The sequence below is a fragment of the Panthera tigris genome, chromosome C2 (genome assembly GCF_018350195.1).
Source record: "Panthera tigris isolate Pti1 chromosome C2, P.tigris_Pti1_mat1.1, whole genome shotgun sequence".
NCBI classification, from domain to species: Eukaryota; Metazoa; Chordata; class Mammalia; order Carnivora; family Felidae; genus Panthera; species Panthera tigris.
This window is the reverse complement of record NC_056668.1, coordinates 113,957,431-113,984,737: the sequence shown is the minus strand read 5'-3', so window position 1 is coordinate 113,984,737 and position 27,307 is coordinate 113,957,431. Positions and strand designations below refer to the sequence as shown.

The 27,307-nt window shown below is 37.8% G+C and overlaps 1 protein-coding gene across 3 annotated transcripts in view; it reads right to left on the bottom strand.

The window, feature by feature from the left end:
- LOC102967325 (ceruloplasmin) overlaps positions 1-27,307 on the bottom strand; it is a 72,510-nt gene that overhangs the window by 32,500 nt on the left and 12,703 nt on the right. For all 3 annotated transcript variants that reach the window (XM_042998529.1, XM_042998530.1, XM_015539343.2), the window contains exons 5-9: positions 19,975-20,229; positions 18,707-18,878; positions 15,355-15,494; positions 14,051-14,203; positions 12,321-12,532 (exon numbers count right to left, since the gene is read on the bottom strand). In XM_042998529.1, the coding sequence (XP_042854463.1) occupies positions 12,321-12,532; positions 14,051-14,203; positions 15,355-15,494; positions 18,707-18,878; positions 19,975-20,229 (932 nt within the window). The remainder of the gene's footprint in view (positions 1-12,320; positions 12,533-14,050; positions 14,204-15,354; positions 15,495-18,706; positions 18,879-19,974; positions 20,230-27,307) is intronic.

Genomic DNA, 27,307 nt, shown 5'->3' with positions numbered 1-27,307 from the left:
CTCTCTCTCTCTCTCTCTCTCTCTCTCTCTCTCTCTCTCTCTCTGTGTGTGTCTCCCCTGCTCTTTCTTACTAAAACAAAATTTAAAAAAATATTAAAAACACATTCTCAGATATGTAGGGATTCCAGATGAGGACTTCTATGATCACTTGAATTCTGATCTACAGAAAAAACTTCAGGGGCACCTGGGGGGCTTAGTTGGTTAGGTGTCTGACTTCAGCTCAGGTCATGATCTCATGGTTCATGTGCTGACAGCTAAGAGCCTGGAGCCTGCTTCAGATTCTGTGTCTCCCTCTGTCTCTGCCCCTTTCCTGCTTGTGCTTTCTCTCTCTCTGTCTCTCAAAAATAAATAAACATTAAAAAAAGAAAAAGAAAAAGAAAAAACTTCAGTGAGAAGTTTACAGGTCATGTTTTCTGGTCATGATGAAACAAAACTAAAAAATACTAATAAAAGGACAAAAAGTTAACAAAATTAAAAAGATCATATTTGATCCAAATTACTCTTAGATAAAAGAGGAAGAAAAAATGAATTACTAAATATTAGTAAGCAATGTCCATGAGAACAAGGCATAATGTATGGAATATAAATAAATACGCAAACTGAAAGTCTGAAATGCTTTTTAAGTAAAACCAAATAAAAATAAATGTTTATGAATATCTGAAAATTTTAGAGAAATAAAATGGGAAAATAGGAATTAATAAAGGCAAAAGCAGAACTGTTTAATAAATTAGAGCACAAATTAAAATGGTTAAACCTAAAAATGTATTCTTTGAAAAGACTAATAAAACACACAAACCTCTGGCAAGTCTAATAAAAAAATTGGGAGACAACCCAAATATACCACATTACTAATGAGAAAGGACTATAACCATATATATGGGGGAAGGAAAAAAGATCATTACGTACAATAAATGTGATAAGTTGATTTAGAACAAGATAACTGAATGGACCAATATCCGTGGGTCAAATAAAAATGTGATTAAAACATAAACAAACAAAAAAACAAAAAAGAAAATCCTAACTACTTCTTTTTAAAAGTCACATACTCGAAAAAATTTTACAGGAAATTTCTTTCAAATCTAAGGGTCAGGTAATTCCTATTTATTTAAACAGTTGCAAAATACTAAAAACATGGAAATATTCCCAATTTATTTAATTAAGATAGTATAAACATGATATAATAACTAAAAAAGCAAACAAAATGCAAAATATTGTCACTTATCATTTAGGAGAGAAATTGAAAATAAACTACTACCAATTTACTACAGAAATATACTGAAAAAAAAATTTAAAAACCACAGTGCTCAATAATGTTTCTCCCAAGAAATGCAAGACTGGTTCAATATTAGGAAATCTTTAATGTAGTTGGTCAGGCTTATAGGTCAAAGGAGAAAAGATACATAATAATTTCAAAGAAATCTAAAAAAAAATTTTAATAAAATTTGATATTTTGACCCTAGCTATTCCCTCTGCTTTCCCTCAGATCCTTGCAAGTCTATCTCCTTGAAATTTAGATCTCCTACCTCAAATATTACATCCACCTTATCTAAACTCGGATTCCTGTTCACTATCACATTACCCTAAATAGAAATTCCATGTTCATGGATAGGAAGACTCAACACTCCCAAGTTGCCAGTTCTTCCCAACTTGATCTATAGAGTCAATGCAATTCCAATAAAAATACCAGAAAATTATTTGTAGGTATCAACAAAGTGATTCTAAAGTTTATATGGAGAGGCAAAAGACCCAAAATAGCCAACACAATATTGAAGAATAAGACTGAAAGACTGACATTGTCCAGCTTCAAAAATGTCTACAATACTATAGCAATCAAGACAGTGTGGCACTGGGGCACCTGGGTGGTTCTGTTGGTTAAGTGTCTGACTCTTGATTTTGGCTCAGGTCATGATCTCATGGTTCATGAGATCAAGCCTCAAATCAAGCCCCATGTTGAGCCTCACTTTATGCTATGCACTGACAGTGTAGATCTTGCTTGGGATTTCTCTCTCCTTCTCTCTCTTCCCCTCCCTGGCTTGCATATGCTCGCTCTCTCTCTCTCTCTCTCTCCCAAAACAAATAAATAAACATTTAAAAAAAAGACAGTGTGGCAATTGGCAAAAGAATAGAACAATAAATCAGACTAGAAGTAAACTCACAGTCAACTGATCTTTGACAAAAGAGCAAAGGCAATACAAACAAAGATAGTCTTTGGAACAAATGGTGATATAACAACTGGACATCTACATGCTACAAAATAAACCTAGACACAGATCTTATGCTCTTCACAAAAATGAACTCAAAATGGATCACAGACCTAAATATAAAAGGCAAAATCATAAAGCTCCTAGACAATAGCATGAGAGAAAATCTAGATGACCTTGGTTGTAACTTTTTAGATACAACACCAAAGGCACAATCTATAAAAGAAATAATTGATAAACTGGACTTCATTAAAATTATAATTTATGCTCTATAGAAGATAATTTCAATAGAATCAAGAAAACAAGCCACAGACTGGGAGATAATATTTGCAAAAGACACATCTGACAAAGAACTGTTATGAAAAATATCAAGGAACTTTTAAAACTTCAACATTAAGAAAACAAACAACCCAATTAACCAATAGGCAAAACACCTTAACAGACACCTCACCAAAGAAGATACACAGATGGAAAATAAGCATATGAAAAGATGCTCTACTTCACATATCATTAAGGAAATGCAAATTAAAACAACAATGGGATATCACCACACACCTATCAGAATGACCAAAATCTGGAACATTGGCAACACCAAATACTGGCAAATATGTGAAACAACAGGAACTTCCATTCATTTCCACCAGGAATACAAAATGGGATAGCCATTTTGGAAGACATTTTGTGATCTCTTATAAAACTAAATACACTTTTACCATATGATCCAGCAATTAGGCTCTTTGATATTTACCCAAAGGGGCTGAAAACTTATGTCTACACAAAAACCTGCACGTGAGTGTTTATGGCATCTTTGTGCAAAATTGCCAAAACTTGGAAGTAACCAAGATGTTCTTCAGTAGGTGAATGGATAAATAATCTGTGGTACATCCACACAGTGGAATATTATTTAGCACTAAAAAGAAATGAGCTATTAAGCCATGAAAAGACTTGGAGGAAACTAAAATGTCTTTTACCAAGTGAAAGAGGTCAATCTGAAAAACCATATACTGTATGATTCCAACTAAATAACATTCTGGAAAAAGGTAAAACTATAAAGACATTAAAAAGAACAGTGGTTACCAGGGATTGGGATTGACATTAAGGGATAAATAGGTAGAACACATGGTTTTTAGGGCAGTGAAAATAGTCTACATGATATCGTAATGGTGGATACTTGTCATTATCCATTTGTCTACACTCATGGAATGTAAACACCAAGAGTGAACCCTAAAGTAAACTATGGACTTTGGATGATAACAATGTGTCAGTGTAGGTTCATCAATTGTAACACATGCACCGCTCTGTTGGAAATGTTGGTATTGGAGGAGGGTGTGGGGGATGGGTAGGGAATATGTGGGAAATCTCTGCACTATTATTACTTTTTATTTTATTTTATTTTATTTTATTTTATTTTATTTTATTTTATTTTATTTTATTTGAGAGAGAGAGAGAGAGAGAGAGAGAGTGTGTGTGTGTGTGTGTGTGTGTGTGTGTGTGTGAGCAGGGAAGAGAGGCAGAGGGAGAGAGAGAGAAAATCTTAAGTAGGCTGGGATCACGACCTGTGCCAAAATCAAGAGTAAGACCCTCAACTGACTGAGCCAACCAGATGCCCTTCTGTACTTTATTTTTAATTTTGCTATTAACCTTAAAGTGTTCTAAAAATTGATTTTAAAAGCAAGATGGCAGAATAGCGTGAATGTTCTTTTTGCGTCTCTCACCCCTGAAATGTAGCCAGATCAATACTAAACCATCCTGCACACCTAGAAAACTGATTTGAGGATTAACACAACAATCTGCACAACCAGAACCACAGAACTCAGCAGGTATGCAGTGCAGAGAGGTGAACTGGGGGAGAAAGAAGCTGCAGAGGGCAGGGAGCTGTTTTTGCTTGCAGAGAAAGGACAGATGGGGGGAGAATATAAGAAAAGCACCCCCCCTCCAAAAGCAGCTTGAGAGAAAGTGGAAATGTGAAAACATCTTCAGGGACTGAACTAAAAAGGGAGAAAGGAGATAGCAGAGGGTTTAAATTCCATTAAGACTCTATACACAAGGGGAGCACAGAGTCTGAAACTCTGAAGCTTGATACCTGGTGGATCTCTGGGTGGGAAGGGCAAATCTCCAGAAGCAGAGTGAGGTCTTTGGGGTCCTCAGGCCACATGGTGGGGGGGGGGGGAGAGGGTGGTTCCGTTGCTGGGAGGACATTTTGTAGAGACTGTGTGACCTCCTCACAGGCAAAGGGCTCAGAGGACCCCTAAGAACAACCACATTCACTGGTGTTGGAACAAGGATGTTAAGGGGGAAGCATGGCACCAGATATGTGTTATGATTTTCCATAATATCTGAAATACTGCTGCTACAAGATTGCAGAAACGTTTTCTGGGGTGGGCTGGTACCTAGCCACACGCAGTCTAGGCATCAGCAGCAGCAGCAGCAGCAGCAGCAAGGTCTTGGGAACATTCCTGGGTGTGGGCAGGCATACAGTCACCGCTCAGTGAGACCCTCCCCCAGAGGGTCTGAGTGGGTCAAAGCCACAGTCCCTCAGAAGTGAGGGGTTGGAAAAGACAGCCCCAAATGATATAAAACTTAGGAGGGAGTTGCTGCCTGGCAGCATAACGACTTGGTCACAAATAAGTGTAGACGCAGGGAGTAGATGGAAGAAGCAGAAGACAAAGGAGGGGTGCTTGACTGCAAGTCAGTGAGAGCACAAAGTTCTGATACTAGAGACTGGGTACATGGGTGACACCATTTTCACTGCTCCTGCGCATGTGTATACACGCCTACACTAACCACAACAATCCACCCCAGTAGGCTAAGCAGCGCCATCTAGTGGAAAATGGAGCCATTACACTAAACCCCGCCCAACTGGGCCAACAGCTCTTTTGACAAACACAAGTCTCTCCACCTGCTTAGAGTATAAAGTGTTTCCTGGCTTGACTTCTATGTTCCCATAGAATGTAATTTACATCCCCCAGATGTAATTTCAATTGTATTTCATTCTGCTCACTGGTCCTTTTATTCAATAATTTTTTTCTTTTTCTTTTCTTTTCTTATTCTTGAATACAGAAGGAAAAATTTTTTTATTTTCCATTGTTATTAAAATTTGTTTAATTTTTTTCTACTATATTTTTTACTTTTTGTAAATTTTTAAAATTCAATTTACTTTCAACATTTCATTTTATTCTATTTTATTGTATTCATTTTTCAAATTTTCAAATGTTTTCCTTTTTTCTTCTTTCCTTTTTTCCCTCTAATCTATCAAGCTTCTTTCAACAACCAGATCAAAACACACATAGGATGTAGCATAATTTATTTGATTTGCGTTGTTTTTAATTTTTAATTTTAGTATTTTTAACTTTATTAATTTATTTTCTTCCTTCAAAATGAGGAAATGAAGGAATTCACCCCAAAATAAACAACAGGAAGAAATGACAGCCAGGGACTTAACCAATACAGATACAAGAAAGATGTCTGAACCAGAATTTAGAATCATGATAATATGAATACTAGCTGGGGTTGAAAATAGATTAGAGTCCCTTTCTGCAGAGATAAAAGAAGTAAAAGCTAGTCAGGATGAAATAAAAAATGCTATAACTGACCTGCAATCTCAAATGGATGCTACAGTGGCAAGAACTGATGAAGCAGGCAGGGAATCAGTGATACAGGGGACAAACTTATGGAGAATAATGAGGCAGAAAAAAAGATGGAGACTAAGGCAAAAGAGCACAAAATAATAATTAGAGAACTCAGTGACTCATTAAAAAGAAATAACATCAGAATTAGAGGGGTACCAGAAGATGAAGAGAGACAAAAAGGGGTAGAAATTTCATGTGAGCAAATCATAGCAGAAAACTTTCCTAACCTGGGGAAAGACAAAGACATCAAAATCCAGGAAGCACAGAGGACTTCCCTAAGATACAACAAAAACGACCATCAGCAGGCATATCATAGTCACATTCACAAAAGACTCAGGCATGGAAAGAATGATGAAAGTAGCAAGGGAAAAAAAGTCCTTAACCTACAAGGGAAGGCAGATCAGGTTTGCAGCAGGGCTATCCACGGAAACTTGGCAGGGCAGAAAGGAATGGCAGAATATATTCAATCTACTGAACCAGAAAAATATGCAGCCAAGAACTCTTTCTCCAGCAAGGCTGTCATTCCAAATAGAAGGAGAGATTAAAAGTTTCCCAGACAAATAAAACTTAAAGGAGTTCATGACCACTAAACTAGCCCTGCAAGAAATTATAAGGGGGACTCTCTGAGGGGACAAAAGACAAAACAAAACAAAAACAAAACAAACCCCCCCCAAAAAAAAACCTGAAAAGACCAAAAGCAACAAAGACTACAAAGGACCAGAGAACACCACCAGAAACTCCAACTCTACAAGAAACATAATGGCAATAAATTCCTATCTTCAGTACTCACTCTAAATGTCAATGATCTAAATGCTCCAGTCAAAAGACATAGGGTAACAGAATGGACAAGAAAACAAGATCCATCTATATGCTGTTTACAAGAGACCCATTTTAGACCTAAAGTCACCTTCATATTGAAAATAAGGGGATGGAAAACAATCTATCATGCTAATGGTCGACAAAAGAAAGCTGGAGTAGCCATATTTTATCAGACAATCTAGACTTTAAAATAAAGACTGTAACAAGAGATGAAGAAGGGCATTATATCATAGTTAAGGGGTCTATCCACCAAGAAGACCTAACAATTGTAAACATTTATGCTCCAAATGTGGCACACCCAAATACATACATCAATTAATCACAAACATGAAGAAACTCACTGATACCACATGATAATAATACCATAATAGTAGGGGACTTCAACATCCCATGTACAACACTGAACAGACCATCTAAACAGAAAATCAACAAGGAAACAATGGCTTTGAATGACACACTGGACCAGATGGACTGAACAGATATATTCGGAACATTTCATCCTAAAGCAGCAGAATACACATTCTTCTCCAGTGCACATGGAACATTCTCCAGAATAGATCACATACTGGGACACAAATCAGCCCTCAACAGGTACAAAAAGATGAAGATCATACTGTGCATATTTTCAGACCACAATGCTATGAAACTCGAAATCAACCACAAGAAAAAATTTGGAAAGGTAACAAATAGTTGGAGACTAAGGAACATCCTACTAAAGAATGAATGGGCTAACCAAGAAGTTAATGAGGAACTAAAAAGTACATGGAAGCCAATGAAAATGATAACACCACAGCCCAAACCTCTGAGATGCAGCAAAGGCAGTCATAAGAGGGAAGTATATAGCAACCCAGGGCTTCCTAAAGAAGGAGGAAAGGTCTCAGATATACAACCTAACCTTACACCTTAAAGAGCTGGAAAAAGAACAGAAAATAAAGCCCTAAACCAGAAGAAGGCAAGAAATAATAAAGATTAGAGCCGAAATCAATGCTATTGAAACCAAAAATACAGAACAGATCAATGAAATCAGGAGCTGGTTATTTGAAAGAATTAACAAAATTGACAAAGTCCTACCCAGTTTGATCAAAAAGAAAAAGGAAAGGACCCAAATAAATAAAATCAAGAATGAGAGAGGAGAGATCACAACCAACACTGTAGAAATACATACAATAATAAGAGAATATTATGAGCAATTATATGCCAATAAAATGGGCAATCTGGAATAAATGAACAAATTCCTAGAAACATATAAACTTCCAAAACTGAAACAGGAAAAAATAGAAAATTTGAACAAACCCATAACCAGGAAAGAAATTTAATTAGTAATCAAAAATCTCACAAAAAACAAGAGTCCAGGGCCAGATGGCTTTCCAGGGGAATTCCAGCAAGCATTTATTTATTTATTTATTTATTTACTTAAAAAAAAATTTTTTTTAACATTTATTTATTTTTGAGACAGAGAGAGACAGAGCATGAGCAGGGGAGGGGCAGAGAGAGAGGGAGACACAGAATCTGAAACAGGCTCCAGGCTCTGAGCGGTCAGCACAGAGCCCGATGCGGGGCTAGAACTCACAGACCGCGAGATCATGACCTGAGCCGAAGTCGGACGCTTAACCGACCGAGCCACCCAGGCGCCCCTCCAGCAAGCATTTAAAGAAGACTTAACACCTATTCTTTTGAAGCTGTTCCAAAAAACAGAAATGGAAGGAAAACTTCCAAACTCTTTCTATGAAGCCAGCATTTCCTTGATTCCAAAACCAGACAAAGACCCCACTAAAAAGGAGAACTACATGTCACAAAAACAGACACTCAGATCAATGGAACAGCATAGAGAACCCAGAAAAGGATCCACAAACATATGGCTAACTAATCTTTGACAAAGCAGGAAAGAATATCTAATGGAATAAAGACAGTCTCTTTAGCAAATGGTGTTTTGGGAAAACTGGACAACGACATGTAGAAAAATAAACCTGGACCACTTACACCAGACACAAAAATAAACTCAAAATAGATGAAAGACCTAAAGGTAAGACAGGAAGCCATCAAAATCCTCAAAGACAAAGCAAGCAAACACCTCTCTGATCTCGGCTGCAGCAACTTCTTACTCAGCATGTCTCCAGAGGCAAGGGAAACAAAAGCAAAATGAACTACTGGGACCTCATCAAAATAAAAAGCTTCTGCACAGCAAAGGAAACAATCAGCAAAACTAAAAGGCAACCGACGGAATGGGAGAAGATATGTGCAAATGACATATCAGAAAACAGGTTAGTATCTAAAATCTGTAAAGAACTTCTCAAACTCAACACCCAAAAACAAATAATCCAGTGAAGAAATGGGCAAAGGATATGAATAGACACTTCTCCCAAGAAGACATCCAGATGGCTACCAGACCCATGAAAAAATGTTCAACATCACTCTTCATCAGGGAAATACAGATCAAAACCACAATGAGATATCACCTCACACCTAATGTCAGAACGGCTAATATTAACAACTCAGGCAACAACAGATGTTGGTGAGGATGCAGAGAAAGAGGATCTCTTTTGCCCTGCTGGTGGGAATGAAAACTGGGGCAGCCACTCTGGAAAACAGTATGGATGTTCCTCAAAAAATTAAAACTAGAACTACCCTACGACCCAGCAATTGCACTACTAGGTATTTAACTAAGGGATACAGGTATGCTGTTTTGAAAGGGCACACACACCCCAATGTTTATAGCAGCACTATCAACAATAGCTAAAGTATGGAAAGAGCCCAAATGTCCATCAATGTATATGTATGTATATGTATATATATGTGTGTGTATAGATAGATAGATAGATAGATAGATACAGTGGAGTATTACTCGGCAATCAAAAAGAATGAAATCTTGCCATTTGCAACTACGTGGATAGAACTAGCGGGTATTATGCTAAGCAAAATTAGTCAGAGAAAAACAAATATCATATGACTTCACTCATATGAGGACTTTAAGACACAGAACAGATGAACACAAGGGAAGGCAAGCAAAAATAATATAAAAACATGGAGGGGGACAAAACATAAAAGACTCTTAAAAACAGAGAACAGAGCATTACTGGAAGGGTTGTCGAAGGTGGGATAGGCTAAATGGGTAAGGGAAATTAAGGAATCTAGTCCTGAAATCATTGTTGCACTATATGCTAACTAACTTGGATGTAAATTACACAATAAATAAATTTAAAAAAAAGAAAAAAATGTTCTAAAAGATCAAGCTGACAAAAGAATAATGGAAAACAAATGGTTTCCATTATGGTTTATTAACCATAAGGTAAAAACCATAAAGCCAAAAAATAAGAGGTAAGGGAATAGATGAGAGGGGAGAAAGGATAGGCTAGACTTTGTTGAATATGCATCTTTTTGTAGATCTGATGTTGGAACCAGGTGAATATGTTACATAATTATAAAATAATATTGTAATTATTATTCCTAAAAGACAATTCCTAAAAGAAATAGAAGTAAAATAAATTAAATAAACCTGTGTATCTGGTGGGTGGCAAAACTATGCAGAGAAGAACTATTTCAAGCAACTTTAACTCTGTCATTTGACTGAATATTTCCAGTGGGATCTATTCGAAGGACAAAAAAGGGCAGCAAACAAATCTTAAATTGTTTTCAGTAATTATATTGTTGGTTCTGGTATTGTAACTGTGATTCTGAGGCTGTGGTAGGTATATTGTGCGAAGAATTGAGTGAATATTTATCTTGGTATCATTGAGAACTAAGATTTTTCGGTGCAGCTAAAGGGAGATACACATGTAAGATTAATAAGGTTAAGTGAAAAAAAAAAACACACACAAAAAGAATCTTTAGACCTGAATTTGAATAAAAAGTATTAGTATAAACTCATGATGAATTTTATCTTAAACTTTCCCCCCAGTTCTGCCCATTGAAAAGGCCTTTAGAAACAATGATTAGGCCAATGGAAATTAGCACCCATAAGTCTTCAGATTATGGTTCAAAAAATAATTTCTTACCCAAAGAACTAGGGCTTTTTGGGAGAAATGGCTGATCCCAGGTCTGGCTCAGAAAATGTGCAATATGAACCTTAAATAGCCTTTTATACTAGAAATCAAGGAAGCTGCAAAGACTATGAAGTTCATGTAAAAATCAAGGAGTCAACCTGAACAAATCCCCTCAGGGGCAAAAAATAGGATACTTTGGGCATCAGTAGGGATAATGGCAATGAATTCAAACACACCAAATATACTTAAATATGTGAGTTCACAATAGTACTCAAAAAGAAAAGAGGGGCACCTGGGGTGGCTCAGTCGTTTAAGTGTCTGACTTCAGCTCAGGTCATGATGTCGTGGTTCATGAGTTCTAGCCCTACATCAGGCTCTATGCTGACCACTCAGGCCTGGAGCCTGCTTCAGATTCTGTGTCTACCTCTCTCTGTGCCCCTCCCCTGCTCATGCTCGCTCTCTCTCTCTCTCTCTCTCTCTCTCTCAAATAAATAAGCATCAAAAACATTTTTTTAAAAAAAAAGAAAAGAAATTATGAAGTATCTTTGAAGTATGCTAGTGGAGAACTATTACTTTGAAAACTTGTAAATAAAGGGAAAGAATCAAACATTGGTCATTCCTTGCTTATATGATATGAACCTCAGGCTAACCAAACAATCCATTAAGGGAAGTTCCCACTTATGGAGGTATACTGGCTAATAAATAAAGAAGAATGATGGGTGGGTGGCACCCACCATAGAATAGTAAAATAGAATTTTACTATTGTGCAACCCCTGTTGGCTTATGAATCTAGGAAATGGTTGTCAGTGGCTGACAATATTCCCAACTGAGAGACAATTATATATTATATACCCCCTGATGGAAGTACACAGTACCACACTTGAAGTTGTATTGAAAAAAAAAATCTAACCTGAATCTGATCAAGCCTGTTGACCTAGCCACTGATTTATATGAAATTGAGAGAAAGAGAAACAAACATGCTACAGGAATGCAATCAGTAAAATCTGGGCATGAGAAACTGCCATAAGATAAATACCCTTGCAACAGAAAAAATGCAAGGAAATAATCTTGAGAAACATAACAACTTATTTGCAATGTGCGTAATTATTTGGGTACTGATTCAGACAACAAAATTGAAATAATTAAGAGGCAACTGGGGAAATATGAATACATTGATTGGAAATTTGATAAAATTTGATAAAAAATTGATAATACTAAGAGATTGTTACGATGATGATTTTAAGGTATGACAATTATATTGAAGGCATTTTTAAGAGGGTACTTATCTTTTAAAGGTTCATAGTAAAATAGTTGAGAGATAGAAATATACCTCCATCATATTTTTATTTCCTGGTCAAATGGCCATTTCCTTCTTTCTAAAAAATGTTTTAAGCAATATTTTCTTCAGTGAATGTTGAGTGACCTGTTACCATTTTTTAAATTTGTGTGTTGAAGTCTAAATATATCATAAAAGACCTTGGATTCCAAAGAAAGTTTGTTTCCAGCTCTTCTTGAAATAATCACGTTAGCCAGAGAAACTCCACATAGTACAGCTCTCATGAGCCTGAGAAAAATTTAAACTGAACATCATATGTAAAATCCTTACTGCCTCAAAACTCAGAATTTTCCCTTTAATAATGATAGTTCAAAGGGATTGGGAAATCATTTTTATTTTCCCTGATTGGACTTACCTGTCTCCCATTTTCATGTAAACTTCCTTTCCTGCATATTTTCATTGGCCCAATAAGCCCAGTGAATATATCTTTAGTGGGATCCACAGCAGAGTAATACATCTTAGATAGACAGACAGGGTCTTTGTAAGTGGGTCCCACTTCTTTGGGCACAGTCCATTCATAGGTAAATGTTTGTTGAGGTGCCACATGGGAGGCTGAAGGAGGCACACCTGTGAGAAGTGTCACAATGGAGAGGTTAAATATGTTTTCTAATGTGGCCATTTGAGCCACAAAGTAGACTGGGTTTAGACTAAGACAACCCACTTCTCAGTTCCTTATTATGAATTAGAATGAAATCCTCCTTGAATGGAGTCCCACTTGTGCTCCTGTGCCAGGTCACGGATGGGTGTGATTTCCTTCAGGAAGCCTCCTCTTAACCAGTCTGCGATTGGTGCCTCTATGGTCTGAATGTTTGTGTCCTCCCAGAATTCACATATTGCAACCCTAACACCCAATGTGATAGTGTTAGAAGGTGGTACCTTTGGAGGGTGATCAAGGTAATCCTAAATGGGATTAGTGCCCTTATAATAGAGATCCCACATAGCTCCCTGATCCCTGCCACCTTGTGAAAATACAATGAGAAGTCTGAGACCCAGAAAAGGGTCTTCATCCAACCATGCTGGCTCCCTGATCTTGGATTTTCAGCATCCCGAAATGTGAAAGATAAATTTCTGTTGTTTATAAGCCATTCAGTCTGTGGTATTTAGTTATAGCAGCCTGAAGAGACTAGGAGAGCCCCTGAGAATGTCCCCAGCACATTTAATGTTAGATTGTGTGTATTTCCCTGCCCCCAACCCAGCACCCAATGGAACTTAACCTTCCTGAAAGGCAAGCATTGTCTCTATATTTCTATTGGCTAGAACAACACCTGAAAATAGGAGGTAATCCATACATTTTCTATTGAATGATACTGAACTGAAAATAATTTCAGAACTGAAAGGAAACTGCAGATGATCCGGTTCAAATCTCCTGATTGTATACTTGGGGAAAGTGAGGCCAGAAAGACTTAATAACTTGCCCACAGTCATACTGCAAGTGGTGACAAAGGCACTAGTCTTCTTCAGCCAGCCCTGACATATACAAATACCAAAATATGTGCATAAAATGGAATAGTTTGTGTTATTAAAATGATATCAACATGCTTATGATGCTAAAGAAACAAGTTCAGTACAAAATTACAATGATAAGTATATTTATATAACTGTGATCTCAACCACATTTAAAATATATAGGTACCCAGATGAAAGAGTAGAGGAACTATACAAGAATATAATACGGTTGTCTGTAGAACTACAGATAATATTGTTGGCTACACCTTTTTATATTTTTCAAATATTCAAGTATTCATCTAATCTTATAATTGCAAGAACATTTTCAAATTTAAAAATCACCCGAGGAGTACTCCAGAAATGTATAACTGATGTAATCCTAATTAGTTACTAACAGCACTGTTAAAAATCATCCTATTAAGGCAGAACAAAATTCCATAAACCAATTGGAAATGGAAGGAGAAGAGGTTAACTTCCTCTTCCTGCCATGGAAGGAAGGCTTCCTGCTATGATGCCTAAAAATGATACATGAGCAGTTTCCTTGGAAGATCCTGCCTTCAGTTTTTGCAGGACAGTTTTCCCTGGTGACCAGCACAGTGGGTTATTAAATATTATTTGGTTACAGAATGTTGTACTCACTTCCACTTGAGGGGTTGTGATGTGAGGCATAGTAGGAGCCCTCGTTGTCCTTACTGACTCTCACCCCAATGGGCTCAATACTGAGGGGATATGTTCCTTTGTTATGGAAAGTGACTCTGATGGTGTCTCCCACCTCTGCCCAAATGACAGGACCTAGGGACAAAGAGAACATTATTACCCACCCTTGGTATATAACATACAGAGTACATAAGACAGTTGTTCTTTGGCTTATCCTCTGGCAGAAACCACTGGAAGCAACATTTTATTTGTGGGAAATGGAAAACCTAGTTTTTTAAAACTCCATTATCAATTTGACATGGCAAGGCTCAAAAGAGATGAGAAGGGCTTTTTGATTCGACTTTAGGTTAAGAAAATTTATTATTGTTTTTATCCAAGTCAGTTCACCGGCTTTATACATCTACAAGAAACTATTCAGTATGTAGATACTCTTTTCATCTTCGTCTTCGGTTGGCCAGATGGGTGACATTTGTCCCAAGAGTCAGGGGTGTTCTATAAACCTTGATCACCCTAAGAGGGTAAGTTAAATTGTCTTGGATGTGAAGAGTAACACTTTTGTGGATTTTTCTTCACCAAAATTAATATTATTACCAAATATAGAATAAAAACATAGATACATAGTGCATATTTTATGTAATATATAAGATGATATTGAGAGCTTCCCATGTGCTTTTCTGAGTTTTTATGTGTATTAACTCCTTTAATCTTTACAACACTTTTATGAGGTAAGGACTGTTATCATTATTACTGTTTCCATTTTACAGAAAGAAGGCAGAGCAAGCTGAGTACTTTCAAAGGTCACATGGTTAATAGGTGAGGAGTGAGGATAGTCTGAATCTAGACTTTGTGTGCTCACCCATTATATTCTGCCTGAAAGCCTGAGCAAGAACAGGTCTCTGGGCTGTGGACAAGGCTCTATGACAGAGGCAGCCTCTTTCATTAATAGCCTGGATTTTATTTCTAAGGAAGTGTACCTTCAGCTAAGAACAGAGGCTAACAGCTTTGTTGTCAATTTAAACCAAGTCATAAATACACAATTCTCCTTACCTCTTGAAGAAAAAAAAAATCATTATTTGAAGCTAGCATACTTTTTAATGATGAAGATTTACTATTGGTAATTTACATTGGAAAATTAATTAGCTGCTACATTTAATAGTTGAATGACCTTCCACAACTCTAGTTTATACATAGAAATCATACTGAAGTTCTTGAAGTTTCTATTCTTTCTGAGGTTGGGTAGCCCAGGAGAAGAGTATAATAGTCATCGATACTCTGCATGGACTCACCCAGGATGCCAAGATGTTCCTCTTCAGGGCCCCTCTTCTTTTGATTTGTGAAGGAGGCATCTGTGTACTCACGATAAACCAGCTTTTTATAAGATCCTCCAATTCTTGTAGGACCTTGTTCAAAAAATACCTCTGAAGCACTGCCAAGAGAAAAAGGGTTTAAAAGTGGAGTTGAAAACAAAACAGAAAGCAGGTATTCATATAGGATACTAACTGAAGAGAAAAATGATGACCAGTGCTCAGAGGTAATTATTATTCATTATTTATCAAATATCTAAAAAGAAGCAGATGGTACTAGGCACTTCACAGAAGGACGTTCAACTGAAGAGTGGAGAATCATGGTGTAGAGGTTTCACTTTTTCAAGTGAAGTGAAACAATTTTAAGATGGCTCGCATCAACCCCTGATAGTTATTAGCTATTCTATGATAGTATCTTTTTAACAAATTATAAAAGGTTTAAAAATACAATAGCTAGTTTATTGCATATGAGCACCCGCCAGGTACTTAGGAGCTTTCATTTATTATTTGAAACTCCCATAATAAGGCGGCAAAGTTGGCATTATTCTCCCCAGTTTACAAATGGAGAAATTATATCTCAGAGAGGTGTTTGACTTGCCAAAGTCATCCCATTCATCTCTTCTTCCATTTAATAAATGTAGAGGACACATGCTTTTGGCCAGGAACCTTGGTATGTGCTGATGGTGTAACCATAAGTAAGCTGGACCCATCTCTGTCCACATGGACTTGACAGAGAAGACAGACTGTGAGCCAATCAATGTAATAACATTGATATTAATATCAATATTATTGATTAATTGCATGTACAATTAACATGCAATAAGCACAGGGTGTTATGCAGCAGTTTTCCTGGGGTTGGGGGAAGTGGTAGGAAGAGGCTCCAAAGGCTTTCCAAAGAAAATGATTTTTAAAAACTATCTGGAAGAGAAGTAGAGTTAAAAAGATGAAGTATAGGGGCACCTGGGTGGCTCAGTCTGTTAAGCAACTGACTTGGCTCAGGTCAGGATCTCGCAGTTCAGTTCGAGCCCTGCTGTGCTGACAGCTCAGAGCCTGGAGCCTGCTTCAGATTCTGTGTCTCCCTCTCTCTCTGCGCCCCCCTTCTCTCTCTCTCTCTCTCTCTCTCTCTCTCTCTCTCTCTCTCAAAAATAATAAATAAACATTTGAAAAAAAGATGAAGTATAGGTGGTGGGGGGAGAATGAGGTGGGTGTTTACAAAGAGGAAATAGCCTATGGGAAGACTCAGAGGAAAGAGTGAATATGTCATGTTTTACAAAATATGGCAGGAGCACAGTGTGCAGGGCAGGGCAAAAGAGAGAGAATGGGAGAGAAGAGAGAGAATGAGGCTTGGAAAGATAGGGGGTGGACAGCAGGACCTTGCTAAAATTTCAGTACTCCATCCCAGAGCAGTGGGAAAGCTTTGAAATATGTAAACGTTTAGGATTAGTGTTTTAAAAGGATCCCTCAGGTGAGGAAAAAATAGACACTTTTTGGAGATGTTTAGGATATAGTGAGATAGTACTTGATGAGGAGAGAAGGAGGCAGTGGGAAGTGTGGAGTCAGTGACGGTACTCAGGTTTGGGGCTTCACTGATGGATGGATAATGATAGTATTCACAGAGAGGAGGAAATTCAGGTATATGGAGAAAACAATGGTTCAGATGTGGACATGCTGATTTGGAGGAACCTCATCTAAGCAGGGTGTTAAGCAATTAAAAATGCAAATCTGCAATTTACAAGAGCCTTCTGGGCTGGTGATACAGCTTTGGAGTCATTGCCTCTGGATGTCAGTGTAGATTGGGACTTAAATTTCTGCTTCAGGAATCAGAGACCTGGGTAGAGCCAGGCCGAGCTATTGACCTGTCATGCATCATTGAGTAAGTTAGTTAACCTTTCCAAGTAGATAGGTGGCAAAGAAGGCATCTCTTAGGAGGTGATATTTGAGCAGAGACTTGAAACAGGGATGTGGCATAATTTCATCAACACTTTTAAAAGATCACTTTGGGTGCTTTATGGTTAATGGACAGTAGGAAAGGAAGACTGAGCAGGGAAGAATGGCTGGGAGGCTGTGGAACTCACTAGACATATACAGGAGTAGCTGCTGTACCCCAGGGGACGCTATTAAGAAAGTGAAAAGAAAACCTAATGAATGGGAGAAAACATTTGCAAACAATGTATCTGATTAGAGATTAATATCCAGAATATATAAAGAAGTCATATACTTTAACAACCACCACCAACAACAAAAACAAAGAACCCAACTCAACAACAGGAAAAGGACTTGAACAGACTTCTCCAAACACCAACAAGAACATGAAAAGATACTCAACATCACTAGTCATCAGGAAAATGCAAATCAAAATCACAATAAGAGAGAGCTCCACACCCAAGAAGATGTCTATTATTTTACAAATGGAAAATAAATATTGGTAAGTAGGTAGAGAAATTGGAACCCTTGCACATTACTGGTAAGAATGTAAAATGGAACAGCCACTGTGGAAAACAGTACGGCTCTTCCTCAAAAAATTAAAAATAGGATTGTCATAGGATTGAGCAATTCCATTCCTAAGTATGTACACAAAACAACTGAAAGCAGGGATGTAAACAATACTTGTACTTTCAACATTAATAGTTGCATTATTCACAATAGCCAAAAAGTAGAAGCAACCCAAATGTTCATCAACAGATTGATGGATAAATAAAATGTGGTATATGCATACAGTGGAATATTATTCAGCCTTAAAGAGGAATGAGATTCTCATAGATGTTACAACATGGATGAGCCTTAAAAACATGCTAAGTGGAATAAGCCAGACAAAAAGGGACAAATATTGTTATTCCACTTGTAGTAAGTGCCTAGAAGAGGCAAATTCATGGAGACAGAAAGTAGAAGTTATCAGGGATTAGAGAGCTACTGTTTAATGGATACAGACTTTCTATTTAGAACAATGAGAGTTCTGGAAACAGATAGTGTTGATTGTACAACCTTGTGAATGTACTTAATGCTGCTGGATTGCACAATGTTGTATTTTCATGAAGGAAAAGTAAATAAATTAATTAGTCTAATTATGTTCAGTATTTTCTGAGGATTTTGTCGACTATCTGATAACTTTTTTATATCCATTTTTTCATGGACTCAAAAGTCATATTTCTCAAACTTGGACTCATACCAAACACCTTAGTAAATATTTAGCAGTCTATTTACTCAGTTTCAGGTACCAATTAAAATGTTAATTGCTGAATCAGTTTTTTATGCTTTCTTCCTTCCTTCCTTTCTTTCTTTTCTTTCTTTTCTTAGGGAGGCATACTTTGAAATAATAGCCCTTCTTCTGAATTACCTTCCAGGTGCTGTTAAATTTTCTTGGGTGAAGGTGTCTATTCCAGAGGGTGCGTAGTTCCAGATGATTTCCTCAGCAGCGATGTAGTAATGCCTGACATTTTTCCCAAGGATACTGTCCTCTGGTGAAGGCTTGTTACAGTCTTGTACCTGGAAAAAGGCCTGCAGACCAGCTGAAAATCACATGGAAGGAGACATTGGTTAATGGAGCCAATGTTTCTCCCTCCTATTGCCTTGTAAACACCGCTGATGAAATGACAGATGGAAACTGAAGAAATAGACAGCTAGAAACAATATTAAAAATGATAGTAAACAGTTGTAAATAAATTACTGATGGAAAATCTGAGCAGTAAAACTTCTCCTTATGGCACAGAGAAGAGATATTAAGCACTAGTATTTTTCAAAAAATATTGTACCAATCTTTGTGGGGTTTCACTTGGGATGTCTTTCGATGAGAAAAAAAAAAAGGACACATTAAAAGACAAGTAATAAAGAGAGACTTTGCCATATTTTAAGGGACGGGGTGGAGTGGAGGAGGAGGAATAGAATGAGCATATATTATTACTGTTCTTGGACAAAACAAAATGGTTATGTACCTGCTGTGCTGGGTCTTCGGAGACCAAGGTGACATTTAATAGTGAGATTATATTTGAAGGTCAGAGTAACATGCCAAAAGACCCAGATTAAAGCTAGTTTCTTCAGGAGATCAATATTACAAACTAGTATTTTTCAAGAACAAGGAATGTTCTTATGTTGAAGAGATGAAGGAGGTATTTAGCAAGTTAAACCAAGGAGTAGCTGGACTCAAAGAACAAAGTTGGTTGTGTTTGATAGAACCAAATTAAAACAAACAAACAAACTACTTTTCAGCACAGTATATAAATCTTCTGGTGTTTACAATATTGTGTATTTAACAAAGTGAAGAAGTTGTATATACTTCTCAGTGTGTACCTATACTTTTAGGACAGAAAAGTAATTCAGGGCCAGTTATGCTTTTTCTCAAATTAATATATTTTCATATTTCATTACTTTGTAAAATTCTAGTCTTTCAGTTTTTTTATTATATTATGATACATACCATCATAGGAATAAAATTAAGTTACCAGTTCAAAGCTCAGATTATTCTAAAGATATTTAACTTTTAGATTCTTTTTTAAAAAATTTTATTTACTTTTAGATTCTGATTCCCAGTTATCACCCCATTAGTAGTGTAACAGATACATGACTCTTTTTTTGGCTGAAAGCTCATTTCAGGTAAAGATGCCTTACCTTTCAGGTGGTTTAGATTCTGACAGCTAAGCATCCATTCTCCAGGACTCTGGGCCACCATAAAAGCTTCAAAGAGGGTAGCAGGAAAGAGATTGACTGTATCAATACGGTAGTCCTTATTAGTCAACACTTGGCCGTGGAAGAAAGCTGAGTGCACATCAATTTCATTACCCATGCCAAAAAGATACCATTTTACTTTGTCTTCTGCACACATGGAGAGTCCTGGGAGACTTCCAAAAGTATATCCATTCACAGCTGTAAGTCAAGATCAGAGATTGTGATTAAAAACATTGGTGCCTGGGATGGTAATAGTTATCTCTATAGAAATAGATATCAATTTGGATTGGAAAATACCTGGCACATGTACTGCTATTCCTTCCTCCGTACCTACATCAGACATTGCTAATCAATCATAGCACTCTTATTTTGGACCTGAATTCAGTCTCAGGATTTTTCTCAACACATTAGCAGATGAACACAACAATGAAGATGAAACCTATTTTTTCTCTGTTATAAGCTATACACATTAGCTGTGTAGCTGTGTATTAGTATGTATATATGGGTATTTGTAAATATAATGAATGCATATATATGTGCATATATACAAAATGTACACACAGAGTAAATTTAAGAAAGACTGAATGTTATTTCATAATCAATCACATATCATGTTGATAGTGGTAATATTAATTTTGATTTTTTCTTTTTGCATGTTAGGACTTTGCTGATTTTCTACAGTGAACATGAATTCCTTGTGTCATAAGAACACAAGGAAAGCTTTTTTTTTTTTCTTTTTTAGAGATTATAAGTCAAAATTGGAAGAGATGTGACGGCAAAAAGAAGAAATCCAGGGGAAGGATAGTAAGGACCAGTACAAGAGCCACAAAGACCTAAAAATTTGAAGGCAGAATGGCCCAAGACCCTTTAAAGAAACCTAGGGGGACTTTAATACTCCACTTACAACAGTGGATAGATCATCCAGACACAGCATCAATAAAGAAACAAGGGCTCTGGATGATACATTGATCAGATGGACTTGACAGATATATTTAGAACTCTGCATCCCAAAGCAAAAGAATATACTTTCTTCTCAAGTGCACATGGAACATTCTCCAAGATTGATCACATACTGGGTCACAAAACAGCCCTTCATAAGTATACAAGAATTGAGATCATACCATGCACACTTTCAGACCACAATGCTATGAAGCTTGAAATCAACCACAGGAAAAAGTCTGGAAAACCTCCAAAAGCATGGAGGTTAAAGAACATCCTACTAAAGAATAAATGGGTCAACCAGGCAATTAGAGAAGAAATTTAAAAAATATATGGATACAAATGAAAATGAAAATACAACAACCCAAATGCTTTGGGATGCAGCAAAGACAGTCCTGAGAGGAAAATACATTGCAATCCAGGCCTATCTCAAGAAACAAGAAAAATCCCAAATACAAAATCTAACAGTACACCTAAAGGAAATAGAAGCAGAGCAACAAAGACACCCCAAACCCAGCAGAATAAGAGAAATAATAAATATCAGAGCAGAAACAAACAATATAGAATCTAAAAAAACAGTAGAGAAGCTCAATGAAACCAAGAGTTGGTTTTTCGAAAAAATAAACAAAATTGATAAACCTCTAGACAGGCTTCTCAAAAAGAGAAGGGGGAGGACCCAAATAGATAAAATCATGAATGAAAATGGAATTATTACAGCCAATCCCTCAGAAATACAAGCAATTATCAGGGAATGCTATGAAAAATTATATGCCAAAATGTTGGGGAAGATAGCAGTGTAGGAGGATGCTAGGCTCATGGCGTCCTGCGGATCACTTAGATTCCACCCACACCGGCCTAAATAACCCAGAAAACTGCCAGAAGACTAGTAGAATGGATTCTCCAGAGCCAAGCATAGATGAGAGGCCCACGGAAGAGAGTAGGAAGGGTGGAGAGGCGGTGTGTGCTACACGGACTGCTGGGATGGAGCCGGGGTGGAGGGGCAGCCCGCCGGCAAAGCAGAGCCCCCGAGTCTTGCTTGCAAAAGCGGAGGGGCCAGACGGAGTGTGTTCTGACAACAAGCAGGACTTAACATCTGGAAGGTTATAAGTTAACAGCTCTGCTCAGAGAGTGGGAGGGCTGGAGGACAACGGGAGGGAGAGTTGTTGAGCCCCGGACGACAGAGCTCAGCTTGGTGGGGAACAAAGGCGCTCACCAGCGCCATCTCCCTTGCCCATCCCCCAGCCAAAATCCCAAAGGGAACCAGTTCCTGTCAGGGAACTTGCTTGCACAGCGCAAACACCCAACACTGTGCTTCTGCGGATCCATCCCTCCGAAAGGTCTGACTCTCCCCCGGTGCCGCAGGGCCCCTCCCGAAGCAGATCACTGAAGGAAAAGCTAGCTGAGCCTACGCCTCCCGCCCCTGTGCATGCTGCCGATTCACCCCAGCTAATACGCCAAATCCCCAGCACCACAAGCCTAGCAGTGTGCAAGCAGCTCAGACAGGGGCCACGCCACCCCACAGTGAATCCCGCCCCTAGGAGAGGGGAAGAGAAGGTACACACCAGTCTGACTGTGGCCCCAACAGTGGGCTGGGGGCAGACATCAGGTCTGACTGCGGCCCCACCCACCAATGCAAGTTATTCAAGACAGCACAGGGGAAGTGCCCTGCAGTTCCCCACCACTCCAGGGACTATCCAAAATGACAAAACGGAAGAATTCCCCTCAAAAGAAACTCCAGGAAATAGCGACAGCTAACGAACTGATCAAAAATGTTGTAAACAATATAACAGAAAGTGAATTTAGAATAATAGTCATAAAATTAATTGCTGGGCTTGAAAACAGTATAGAGGACAGCAGAGAATCTATTGCTACAGAAATCAAGGGACTAAGGAACAGCCAGGAGGAGATAAAAAATGCTATTAAAGAGTTGCAAAATAAAATGGAGACTACCACAGCTTGGATTGAAGAGGCAGAGGAGAGAATAGGTGAACTAGAAGATAAAGTTATGGAAAAAGAAGAAGCTGAGAAAAAGAGAGACAAAAAAAATCCAGGCGTATGAGGGGAAAATTAGAGAACTAAGCGATGCACTAAAGAGAAATAATCTACGTATAATTGGTATTCCAGAGGAGGAAGAGAGAGGGAAAGGTGCTGAAGGTGTACTTGAAGAAATCATAGCTGAGAACTTTCCTGATCTGGGGAAGGAAAAAGGCATTGAAATCCAAGAGGCACATTGAACTCCCTTCAGACGTAACTTGAATCGATCTTCTGCACGACATATCATAGTGAAACTGGCAAAATACAACGATAAAGAGAAAATTCTGAAAGCAGCTAGGGATAAATGTGCTCTAACATATAAAGGGAGACCGATAAGACTCGTGATGGATCTCACTACTGAAACTTGGCAGGCCAGAAAGGAATGGCAGGAAGTCTTCAATGTAATGAACAGAAAAAAAATATGCAGCCGAGAATCCTTTTTCCAGCAAATCTGTCATTTAGAATAGAAGGAGAGATAAAGGTCTTCCCAAACAAAAACTGAAGGAATTCATCACCACTAAACCAGCCCTACAAGAGATCCTAAGGGGGATCATGTGAGACAAAGTACTAGAGACATCGCTACAAGCATGAAACCTACATACATCACAATGACTCTAAACCCATATCTTTCTATAATAAGACTGAATGCAAATGGACTAAATGCGCCAACCAAAAGACATAGGGTATCAGAATGGATAAAAAAAACAAGACCCATCTATTTGCTGTCTATAAGAGACTCATTTTAGACCTGAGGACACTTTCAGATTGAAAGTGAGGGGATGGAGAACTATCTATCATGCTACTGGAAGTCAAAAGAAAGCTGGAGTAGCCATACTTATATCAGACAAACTAGACTTTAAATTAAAGGCTGTAACAAGAGATGAAAAAGGGCATTATATAATCATTACAGGGTCTATCCTCCAAGAAGAACTAACAATTATAAATGTCTATCACCGAATACAGGAGCCCCCAAATATATAAAACAATTACTCACAAACATAAGCAACCTTATTGACGAAAATGTGGTATTTGCAGGGGACTTTAATACTCCACTAACAACAATGGATAGATCATCTAGACACATGGTCAATAAAGAAACAAGGACCCTGAATGATTATTGGATCAGATGGACTTGACAGATATATTTACAACTCTGAATCCCAAAGCAACAGAATATATTATTGGATCAGATGGACTTGACAGATATATTTACAACTCTGCATCCCAAAGCAACAGAATATACTTTCTTCTTGAGTACACATGGAACATTCTCCAAGATAGATCACATACTGGGTCACAAAACAGCCCTTCATAAGTATACAAGAATTGAGATCATACCATGCACACTTTCAGACCACAATGCTATGAAGCTTGAAATCAACCACAGGAAAAAGTCTGGAAAACCTCCAAAAGCATGGAGGTTAAAGAACACCCTACTAAAGAAGAGTGGGTCAACCAGACAATTAGAGAAGAAATTTAAAAATATATGGAAACAAACGAAAATGAAAATACAACAACCCAAATGCTTTGGGACACAGCAAAGGCAGTCCTGAGAGGAAAATACATTGCAATCCAGGCCTATCTCAAGAAACAAGAAAAATCTCAAATACAAAATCTAACAGCACACCTAAAGGAAATAGAAGCAGAACAGCAAAGACACCCCAAACCCAGAAGAGAAATAATAAAGATCAGAGCAGAAACAAACAATATAGAATCTAAAAAGCTGTAGAGGGGCGCCTGGGTGGCGCAGTCGGCTAAGCGTCTGACTTCAGCCAGGTCACGATCTCGCGGTCCGTGAGTTCGAGCCCCGCGTCAGGCTCTGGGCTGATGGCTCAGAGCCTGGAGCCTGTTTCCGATTCTGTGTCTCCCTCTCTCTCTGCCCCTCCCCCGTTCATGCTCTGTCTCTCTCTGTGCCAAAAATAAATAAAAAACGTTGAAAAAAAATTTAAAAAAAAATAAATAAATAAAAAGCTGTAGAGCAGATCAATGAAACCAAGAGTTGGTTTTTTGAAAAAATAAACAAAATTGATAAACCTCTAGCCAGGCTTCTCAAAAAGAAAAGGGAGAGGACCCAAATAGATAAAATCATGTATGAAAATGGAATTATTACAACCAATCCCTCAGAAATACAAGCAATTGTCAGGGAATAACATTAAAAATTATATGCCAACAAACTGGACAACCTGGAAGAAATGGACAAATTCCTAAGCACCCACACACTTCCAAAACTCAAACAGGAAGAAATAGAAAATTTGAACAGACCCATAACCAGCGAAGAAATTGAATCAGTTATCAAAAATCTCCCAACAAATAAGAGTCCAGGACCAGATGGTTTCCCAGGGGAATTCTACCAGACATTTAAAGCAGAGATAATACCTATCCTTCTCCAGCTGTTCCAAAAATAGAAAGAGAAGGAAAACTTCCAGACTCATTCTATGAAGCCAGCATTACTTTGATTCCCAAACCAGACAGAGACCCAGCAGAAAAAGAGAACTACAGACCAATATCCCTGATGAATATGGATGCAAAAATTCTCAATAAGATACTAGCAAATTGAATTCAACAGCATATAAAAAGAATTATTCACCATGATCTAGTGGGATTCATTCCTGGGCTGCCGGGCTGGTTTAATATTCGCAAATCCATCAATGTGATACATCACATTAATAAAAGAAAAGATAAGAACCATATGATCCTGTCAATCGATGCAGAAAAAGCATTTGACAAAATTCAGCATTCTTTCTTAATAAAGACCCTTGAGAAAGTTGAGATAGAAGGAACATACTTAAACATCATAAAAGCCATTTATGAAAAGCCCACAGCTAATATCATCCTCAATGGGGAAAAACTGAGAGCTTTCCCCCTGAGATCAGGAACACGACAGGGATGTCCACTCTCACCACTGTTGTTTAACATAGTGTTGGAAGTGCTAGCATCAGCAATCAGACAAAAAAAGGAAATCAAAGGCATCAAAATTGGCAAAGATGAAGTCAAGCTTTCACTTTTTGCATGATATTCCATGTAGATGACATGGAAAACCCGATAGACTCCACCAAAAGTCTGCTAGAACTGATACATGAATTCAGCAAAGTCGCAGGATATAAAATCAATGTGCAGAAATCAGTTGCATTCTTATACACTAATAACAGAGCAACAGAAAGATAAATAAAGAAACTGATCCCATTCACAACTACACCAAGAAGCATAAAATACCTAGCAATAAACCTAACCAAAGATGTAAAAGATCTGTATGCTGAAAACTATAGAAAGCTTATGAAGGAAACTGAAGAAGATACAAAGAAATAGAACAACATTCTGTGCTCATGGGTTGTAAGAATAAATATTGTTGAAATGTCAATACTACCCAAAGTTATCTACACATTCAATGCAATCCCAATCAAAATTGCACCAGCATTCTTCTTGAAGCTAGAACAAGCAATCCTAAAATTCATACAGAACCACAAAAGGCCCCGAATAGCCAAAGTAATTTTGAAGAAGAAGACCAAAGCAGGAGGCATCACAATCCCAGACTTTAGCCTCTACTACAAAGCTGTCATCATCAAGACAGCATGGTATTGGCACAAAAACAGACACATAGACCAATGGAATAGAGACTCCAGAATTGGACTCACAAAAGTAGGGCCAACTAGTCTTTGACAAAGCAGGAAAGAATATCCAGTGGAAAGACAGTCTCTTTAACAAATGGTGCTGGGAGAACTGGACAGCAACATGCAGAAGACCATTCACCATTCACAAAAATAAACTCAAAGTGGATAAAGGACCTGAATGTGAGACAGAAAACCATCAAAACCCTAGAGGATAAAGCAGGAAAAAACCTCTCTGACATCAGCCGCAGCAATTTCTTACTTGACACATCCCCAAAGGCAAGGGAATTAAAAGCAAAAGTGAACTATTGGGACCTCATGAAGATAAAAAGCTTCGGCATGGCAAAGGAAACAATCAACAAAACTAAAAGGCAACCAACGGAATGGGAAAAGATATTTGCAAATGACATATTAGACAAAGGGCTAGTATCCAAAATCTATGAACAACTCACCAAACTCCATACCCAAAAAAACAAATAATCCAGTGAAGAAATGGACAGAAGACATGAATTGATACTTCTCTAAAGAAGACATCCAGATGGCCAACAGGCACATGAAAAGATGCTCAATGTCACTCCTCATCAGGGAAATACAAACCAAAACCACACTGAGATATCACCTCATGCTGGTCAGAGTGGCTAAAATGAACAAATCAGGAGACTATAGATGCTGGAGAGGATGTGGAGAAATGGGAACCC